Source organism: Lepidothrix coronata, unplaced genomic scaffold (genome assembly GCF_001604755.1).
Source record: "Lepidothrix coronata isolate B3197 unplaced genomic scaffold, Lepidothrix_coronata-1.0 Scaffold129, whole genome shotgun sequence".
NCBI lineage: Eukaryota > Metazoa > Chordata > Aves > Passeriformes > Pipridae > Lepidothrix > Lepidothrix coronata.
Genome location: NW_016690309.1, coordinates 2,064,395 through 2,074,106, shown reverse-complemented (window position 1 = coordinate 2,074,106; position 9,712 = coordinate 2,064,395). Strand labels below are relative to the sequence as shown.

Below are 9,712 nucleotides of genomic sequence, written 5' to 3'. Positions count from 1 at the left end.
TTACAGGGCCAGCATTACACAATCCTTTGTGTTTTCTTCCACTTTTAGGGGTGTTATTTCAGGGATATTCTTCACAGAATAGCCCCACATCTATTGTACCTGTGCAAAAAAAAACCAGGATCGGGGAAAAGGAATTGCCTAAATCACTGCAGAGGGAGAATTCCTGCTTTTGGGACCAGAATTTATACCCATTTGCCCTACAACTTCCTGCCACACAGCCTCCATGCCAGGACTGCCTGAGCTTTGGTCAGACTTGTAGTTCAGGCTCACAGCTCTCCTGGGTACACAGACTGTATCCACCATCCCCTTCAGTCTGTATCCAACATCCATGATTCCCATGACCTTCAGAGTGTCCTAACAGCATGGCTGCTAACTAAGAGAGTGGATGCTACCTGCCTCAAATGCAGAGGAGACAAAATCCACGTGAGTGGAGTTGATTTGGGCAAGGGAGCAGCAGAAGGTCCCATTCCCTAAATCCTCTGCCACCATCTAACCAGAGGCTCCATGACCTTGTCGTGCATCAGCCTCAGAATGTGTATTTTAGGAGCCCCCGTAATCAAATGGGAGGTAACAAATGATGGCAAACAGCCATGCAAAGAGGTTTTTCCAGCCAGCCACTGAGGAAAGAGCCATGGGAACAGCAGGGAATGTGCTGAGGGACAGGTGAGCTCTGAGCTGGGGATGGGGCCAGGAAAGAGGTGGAGAAAAAGGAAGGCAAAGGGAAATCTGAGAGCTGGTTTGACTTGAAGACAGAACTCAAATGAAAGGAGCAGCAAAGGGTATTCAGAGCTTACAGCTGCCAGTTCTCCAGTCCCAGAAGTCTTGCTGGGTAACTCTCCCCGAGAGAGAGGACAGGGGAAGGAAAATTGAATAAAATAATAGAAAATCCACGAGGAGAGGACAAAAGAGAAGTAGTATTTGCAGTAAGGAAGTGACAAGGTTAAAAGAGAGCTGAGGAACAGAATATACAAGACAACACAGTGAAGACTGCAAGGAAGAGGGATTGCACCAGAAGGTGACAGGTGGGAAAACGAGGAAAAATACACAGTGTCTAGCAGATAGATAAAGAATGAAGACAGAAGAAGGACAGATTCTTACCTATTGAACTTAGTGCATTTTATTTATGCCCCTTCAGCTTATTATCATTTTCCTGGTAGATAACTCACACTTTATATCTGGGGGAAAGCAGAAGTTCCTCCTAAATACAGCAGAAGTACCTAAATCACCACAGGAGGCCACCCTGGGTTCTGCAGCTCAGCAACTGTTGAGACTGATGAAATTTTATGATATTTATAAGTTCCCAGAGTACCCATAGACCATCCAGCAGGCAAGGAGCTTATCAACTATTTAGAGAAGTGTCCTTGGAAAAAAACCATATTTTTTCCAGAGTGGGAATCACACGTAATGCTGTTGAAGAATGGGGCCGTATCTCTAGGGCCGTGGACTTGTTTATGCAAAACACAGTGATATATCTATCTGAGAAGCATTTCTGGGGAGAAAAAAAAAATAAAATCGGAGTGGATGCTCTTTTTCTAAGTCAAAATGGAAGATTTCCAAAGTGGACCACCGGGGGAGCTGTTCACTGAACCAGCATTATGGGCTGGCAGAAAGTAAGAGGTAGGACAGAGTAGGGGAGAAAAGGGAGAGGATAAAACAAAAGGGTGTGTGACACATGGGGACTGATGGCCCTGTGAGAAGATAAATGGGTCATGTCAGCTAAGGGATATTCTGCTTTTATGGGATAAACTACTGAACAAAGTTGGAAAACTAAAGCAATTGGAATAAACAAATAAAATCAAGGCTCAACTCTGACCAAAACAAAAGCTCTATTCACTGAAAAAGCATGAAGGAGAAAAAAAGAAAAAGTTATCATAAGCTGTTAATTCACTTAGGCTGTAATAAAATTCTGCTTTAATAGAGAATGTTCTCAGGAGTATTTTCTTACTTCTTCTCGGCTTCTCCATCCCCTAAGAAAGCTCATTCCCTGAAGCAAATTAGAAAACTGGCAAGTTGGAATTGAGTATTAAATGATACCAGAAAATTTAAAAAGAAAAAAAGCACAGATACAGAAGACCTCAGAATTTAATTCTGGGAAACACTAAACCAAAAATTATGCATCAAGCTACCCTACATGTAAGCAGGACCTAAACCAGCATCACAGACTTGTAGCAACAGGTCTCATCCAGCCATGAGGGGAGGGTGACACGAAGTACAATATCTGATATTAATACCATTTGTTAAGGTGTTGTAGCTCTAGAAGGCAGCTCCACTGTCTTAACACCCACCACAGACCTCATTCAGGGAAATCAAGGGTGTCCATGAAAGAATTAATTCACCTTCAGCTGTAATTATAAGAATGATCAATCAGGAAGGAGTCACTTAAGCTGCCTTGTTCAGTGGCATCGCTGTCACTCTGCAGAGACAGACAGAACAAGTCTCAGCTCCCCTGAGCTGTGCAAGCATCAGGATGCCCAAATTCCAGAAACCAAAGGACACCCAACTCTCACATGACATCAGTGATGAAGATGGTCCACCTCAGAATGAATTGCTGAGAGTGGATTGATGGGACAGCACAGAGCTCTCAAAAGAAATGGGATCACTGCTCCATTTAAAAGACATCCAGAAGCCCCTTACTGACTTATCCCTGCAGATGAGAGGGGGCTTTAGTGGGAAATGAGAGGTCTCAGATGCCCTGTGCTGGTTCCAGGCTGATTGATTCAGAGAGCAGCCCTCTCACAATATTTGGGTTCATTTTTGAAGGGCACGAGAAGAACAGAGCAGGTATTTCAAACATTATAGTAAAACAAAAATCCAACGTGTCAGACCATGAATGACCTCCCAAGAAAATGAAAGATTTTCTGAATTCAAAATTACTGAAGATGGAAACAACTGGTTTATCTATCCAGTTTCTGATTCAAGTGCACTTCAGTGCATTGCTCTAAGCACTGTGAGTGGTTTAAATTTTGGCTTAGGGATGCTACTGCACCTGCAGCATGAAGATAATCCTTGTGGGTCCCTTCCAACCCAGCATATTCTGTGAATTCCGTGTGACAGATTCGAGAGTCTCAAATTTGGCAAAGTAAGAAATTCACCATCCTGCCGTTTCCACAATATTAGAATTCCTGGTTCAGAAAAGGGCTTTCAGTTGGCAGTTCAGAGGTGATCTGTGCAGAACTCTGTGCTTTTCTGTCTGCAGCAACAGGGCATGTATGAGACAAAGGCATCACAGAGCATCAGTGGAAATAACAAAATCCAGGAATATCAATGCAAGGGTTTTTCCAGATACAGCATTGAGTTTTTCTCATCCACTATACACAGAGAAATATTAGGAACTATGGCAAAATCTAGGAGACTAGGAGATGCCTTGCTAAATTGGCTGGACATCTTCCAAAAACTTCCTTCAGCTCAGCAGCCTTTCAATGAGCACTGGGGGTCAGAAAGGACAATTGGTGTGTGTTTCCAAACGGGCATATGAGGAATGTAACCTGCTGTGAGGCTGGATATACCTGTGATTGAGGCAGGAATGGTTTATCTTATTTTGAGATCATGTTTAAAGCCAGTGAGGTGCCATCCATGGGGTAACCAGGAATAACAGCCCTCATTGCAGGTTACCGTGACCACCTGTTTATCTGGAATGACTATTTACATTAGGAAAAGGACTGCAAATACATCAACACGTGACAAACTTGCATCACTAGAACTGCACAGGCCCACTGAGCCAGCAGACAAGCAGAGCTGCTGCTGATACAGCACAAATTTCCCACGTGAGCAGGAATGTGAAGATCACCCTCTCAGGGCACACTCGACCTAGACACTTTGCCATGGTATGTGTATGTTGCCCTCAGCAAGAAGTCCATCAAAAAAATTATGAAGCTTCACAGTAGGAAAAATAACTAAAACAAAAAGTACAGCTAAAAACTGTGAGCATTTCTGTACAAAAAAGTAACACCTGCGTGTGATCAATTATTAAAAGAACCGAAGGAGAGTTATGCAAATACTATGAAAGACAGAAGGAAAAACACACTCCTGGAGGAAAATCACAGTCAATAAGGGAAATCTCAGAGTAGAGTTTTGCAATCCAGAAGCAACAGGTCCCAGTGAACGTGTCTTAAGGAAAAATCCCATCCACCCACTCACATCCTCTACACACTGTAGAGAAAGGGTCCTACGTGTAAGGTATAATCCAAAATAAAAAAAAACACCTATAGGTAGAGCAACTCACTGGAATTACAGTCACACTGAGGATAAAGAGTAGGGTAAGGAAAAAAAAAACAACATTTAAAATAATGTTAATGCAGTAACTGGATATAAAACGGGCACAGATGAACATCAATGAAAAATTACACAGAGTATTTCAACCATTAATGAGGTGAGGGTTTGGACTAGCCAGAGAAGCAGCACTGGCAAAAAAAAACTTCCTAAAAACTAGGTTTAAGAGCTAAACCTCTTCATAAACTGCTCAGTGACAGAGTACCCCACAACACCTGACACACTTTGCATTGGAGACAGAGAAGGGCCACCAAGGCACAAGGAACGCCAGGACTTGGAATCCTTTTGAACCCTCTGGAATTTCCACTGCTTTGACACTGTTTTCCAGCTCATGATTTTACTGAGATACCAACCTGTGGAGAAGCCAAAAGTCAATGCAGAGAAGGTAAGGACAAAGACCTAAGGAGCACGAAGATGACTGCATTTGAGATACTGAATAAAATCAAAATAGGGAAGATTTCCTAGCCAAGTGAATCAATTAATTATCAATTAATGGATTTTATATATTGAATAGAAACAGAGACTTGAAAGCAATTATTTTTTTAAAGATCACCTGGGCTGGACACCTCATTCTGTCCTATGAAAAGGCCAGGCAGAGAATTTGTTTTCAAAGGACACTGAACACAAATATTATGTGACACGGGAAAACATCACGGCAATGCTGACCATAAGGCTTTACAAAGCACAGGGAAAAAAAGAAAAAAGCTATAAACTGAAATCTACAGAGGGAAGCAGGAGACAGGCCACAGGAAGAATGAGGAACTCTTTGGAGAAACAACTGTGCTCTGTGGAAAGAAAACAGGTCAGCTGGTTCAGGCAGCAAGGCTCACCAGAAAATAAAATAAAGAAAAAACGTAAGGTAGATCTGTCTGACAAGTCATCCACAACCCTCAGAATCTCTGGAGAAACCCAAAAAGACATTTTGAGAGAAAAGCAAAGTTCAGAAAGAAATTCCCTGCTAAAGGAATTTAACAGGTTGTCAAGAAAATGTTTCATTTCCATATAATTGCTGGCAGAGCGCTCCACGGGTCCTTAAAGAAATGGGTTTGTCTTATGTATTTCTCCCCACCCTTTAGCTCACAGCAGCAAAACACACAAAATCCTGCCCAAGTGGTTGGGCTCCACATTTACTGCATTGACCTGAAGATCCCACTCTTCAGAAAAAATATAAATAAATACACAAGAGCACACAAATACATATTCACATGCTGGACACGTTTCCGCAAATATGTGCTCCGTTGCTTTTCTAAAACCTAAGACTCATCAAAAAAAATGTTATTTCCCATACTCCATTCCCTTTCTCCAAAAATGGATTTCAAGTGAACAAAAGCAATATTTAAGACTGATGTCTAAAATAAACAAACATGGACACGTTTCTAAATTAATTGCAGTGCCTCAGTGTAACCTCAACTAAAATTTATCAGAATTAATTTGACCATGTAGTATAATTTCTTTAAGCTCACTATACTGCATAAATTGCAATTCTGCTTGTTTAGTAAAATCTGGTTGCATGGGAGAGCCTGGAGTATAAGTGAGTTAGTTATGCTATATATAATGTTCTTCAGACATGAAGCAATACAGGTAGATTGCTACAGATATAGCTAAAGAAGCACATCATCTCTAAAAATGTTATCTTTTTCTCACAGGTAACTAGTTTCAGTGATCAAAAGGCTTATTTAGAAAAGCCCAGTTACAAACTTTGAGAATCATTTAATGACCCAGCTTTGGTTTTGGTACCACAAAGACCATCCAGTGGATTTCATTTTTGTTAATGAAATAATATGAAATAAATTACCTTTATCTTAAACAAATTACCTTTATCTTAAAAGGTAATTTTTAATGACTGCTCACTGAAGTTGTGACAGAACACTAAATACCCATCCATGAAGTTAGCCTGTTTATTTCTGTAGGTTTTGAATACTTAACCTCAAGAGGGAAAATAAACCCATCCTACATGTACAGCAGGCCTGAGGCAGATCTCAGATCTGCCACTGACTTGTGTGACCTTTCCTTTTAATTATGAGCTTACTCACTTATGAAAAGGACATAATAATACCTGCCCTACACTGAATGCACATAACTTCAGTCATTTCGTGCTTCAGAGTACTTTGGGATCAAATTAACAGGTACTACACAACTAATTTAAAACAAGCTCCAGATAGGAAGCATTCAAAAACACTTCAAGCTTTGCACTTATCCAAAAGTGTGATATTAATTACAAACTTGAGACACACAGCTGATGCAAAATCTTTAGAACTGGTACCATAACATTGTAAAAAGGGTTATATATCATGCAGAGTGATACCTGGTTCAGACAGCTTGTGTTCATTTACCTGACTAATGCTGAATATCCATGCAGAATATGTTGCAGCCTGCCCCAGTTCACTTTACTTATCAGGCTTGTCAGACATTGATTCTATTAGATATGAGTTTGATATCAGACACAGAATTTCCATTATTCTGTACATCACTGCAAAGAGGAATCTTGGTTTTTACTACTTACTGAGCTCTCTTTTTTAATTTTTACAAAGCCAAGGTAAGCCAGGCAAAGAGAAATACGTATATTAAATAAGCATAAAATATGTATATTAAATAAGCATGAGTATAAGCAGTGTCTACCATTAAACAGAGCTTAACAACTAAAACATGAATAGTTAAAGCTTAAGGAAACTCTTGATGTGCAAAACCAACACGAGCACCAAAGCTGAGAGTGCTGTAACTTCACAGCTGGGGCCTTGAGTTTCCTCAGAGTTCTGTAGCTCTTTCCCTGGAAGGGATGAGGAGAGGAAGAAGGGGTGCTGAATGATTATCCTGTTTGCAAGGAAGACAATCTGGTTTCCAAATGAACAGCAGCTCAGAGCAGCAAGAGGTGGACAGTAGGAATTTGTCTCTGTCAATTTAAGCCCAAGACAGAGAAATATGACAACCACAAAAATGCTTCATGAGGGCACTTGAACAAACACTTTGGAAGTCCATGGAGAATAATATGTGGTTTCAGATTTTTGTAGACTTCAGCAAAGTCATTTCTAGGTCTTTAATCTTTTTAATGGACTGGCTATAAACATTTTTTTAAAAGTTTCATTCTGCCAAAGAAAGAGAAGGACTTGGAAGGAAAAATTTTATACCTGCTAAGCACCTACAAGTAAGAAAAAATAATATTCTTGCATCTTTTATTTGTAGGGTTGTGATTATAATATTCATTCTATTGACCAGAGAATCTCTCTGCTGAGATTCAACAGACAAGATGGGGGACAAAATCTGAAATATGAATGTACACAGTGCCTAATAAAACATGCTAGGTCTTTCTCAATTACAAGAGGGCATATAAAAGCAAAACAACTTTTTTTTTTAAGTCTGTATAAGCACAATAATCTGAAATACTTCCTTTTAAAACAGCGTACCACAGATTAGAAATGTATGATCATGACACATTCATAGAGTCAAAGAGAAGCAAGTTCCAAGGTCCTGGTCGAGGAGATGCAGAAAAGCACCTACTGTAACTTGCCCGGGGAGAACGGCGGCCAGTCCAGGGGGTGATCCAGGGGCCCATCCCATTCCATCCCATCCCATCCCATCCCGCGGCCGCACCTCCCTTTTTTAATTTTATTTTTCAAAGTAGGCTGGCGGGCACGACGTTTGCGGTGCCGGACAATTAGCAAGAGCAGCAGGGGGATGCTTGCCAATAAACACCCAGATTTGAGGTTAAGCAGCTGTAAATCTGCATTAATCGTTTCAGGAATTCAGCTATTTACAAAAGCTTTTAAAGAGCAAACAAATAAGAGAAGGGAGGGGAGGAGAGATAGGAGAGGAGCCGATCTGTCCGTACCTTCACACTGCTTCCCTTCCCCTTTATAGCCCGGCTTGCAGATGCATTTGTAGGATTTCGGTGTGTTCTGACAGATGGCATCGATGTGACAGTCATCCGTGGCTTCCGCGCACTCGTCAACATCTGGAAGCACAGAACGAACCCCAAGGGGACAGATCAGGAGCGAGACCTGAGACACACAACACCAGGGACAGAAACTCCCCTTGGAACCGTTTGCCTGCCTGCCTTCCCAGTGTCATCCTGGAAATGGGAACATCTGAGGTTAAATGACTGAACCTGCCAACGTGATGTTCTCCGCAGGTCGTTTATAAGCACTGCTCCACCGAGCCACAGGGACTGGCTATCACATTCCCGCATTAGGAAATCCTTAGACACTAAAAATTAGCTTCTGCTGTATAGGTCTGGTACTGGAGACCCTTAGTAAAAAACCCAGTGTTTAAATGACCTATAAGAGGAGAGAAAAAGACCATTTGCGTGTTCTAGCAAAGAGATTTTCCCAATTTATAAAGATAGACTCTAGTTTAAATAAACTCCGCTGGTTGGGGGATGAGAAAAAGAAATATTTGAACACCAAAACCCCATTAATACTTTTTACTTAGAGGCAAAAAAAAAAAAAAAAACGGCAGACCATAAGAAACTTGGTAAGTCAGTGCGGAGGAAAGCAACCTGCAATAACATCATCTACTTGGACTAAAACTCATTTAGGAGGAAGAAACTCCCAGCAGTCTCCCCGGCCCCTGCACTGGAAGGGGGGCAGCCAGACCGCTTGTTTTCAGGGTAGGAAGCCTTTACAAACATTTCAGTGACGGGCATTGGGATTTAAAGAGGATGGGGAGGGAGGAGGATGAGTGAGAGACTCGGTAGTCGTGGGAATGCTAATGAAGTGAACATAGGAGGGGACAAAAAAAAGGGAAAAAGCAGCAGCTCCGACCTATTCAGGGATGGGGTGTGCTGCTAACAGGGGAACATTTAAAGCCCTGCCTAACCTGCCCTGCCCCCCGCAGTCCCCACAGACGGTTCCCGACCCCCGGTGCCGCCCCCGCCCCGGGGACAGCGGGCGGGCAGGGTCGTGTCAGAGCTCACCTCACGGGGATTTCCTCCCCATTTCACGCCACAGCCACACCTGGGGCTCCCGGGAGGAGACAGGCGGGCAGGGCAGCGCGCTGCCCGGGGGATGGAGCGGAGCACAGCCTCCCCTTTATGCCCGGGAAGGACCGAGGGCACCGGGGGAGTCGCGGAGGGACGTCCAGCGAGAGACATGTGCAGCTGGTTCCGTGCCAGCGAGATTAACAGATCCTCCAAAAAGGTGCACTAAAGTGAAAACAGCTTCGCTGTCAGCTTGAAATCGTAACGCTAATTGTTTCAGAAGTGCTCACTCAGCCATCTCCAGTGATCCTTCAAAGTCACCGGGGACAGGAGGGGGCTGTTTGGAGAGGGGAGGATAAGCAGACACTGTGGCATGGCACACAGCAGAGAACTTGTCTGGGAGGTGCAGACCGGGGCGGCCCCGCGGGGCACCTCTGGCATCCCAGCAAGAGAATTCCCTGGACTCCGTATTGTTGTGGGGGATTTTTTGTCTTTTTTTTTTTTTTTTTTTTTTTTTTTTTTTTTTTTTTT

General features: G+C 42.5%; 1 protein-coding gene across 3 annotated transcripts in view; it reads right to left on the bottom strand.

Annotated features, from left to right (window-relative positions):
• SCUBE1 (signal peptide, CUB domain and EGF like domain containing 1) overlaps positions 1–9,712 on the bottom strand; it is a 173,853-nt gene that overhangs the window by 162,811 nt on the left and 1,330 nt on the right. For all 3 annotated transcript variants that reach the window (XM_017826686.1, XM_017826687.1, XM_017826688.1), the window contains exon 2: positions 8,096–8,218. In XM_017826686.1, coding sequence (XP_017682175.1) covers positions 8,096–8,218 — 123 coding nt within the window. The remainder of the gene's footprint in view (positions 1–8,095; positions 8,219–9,712) is intronic.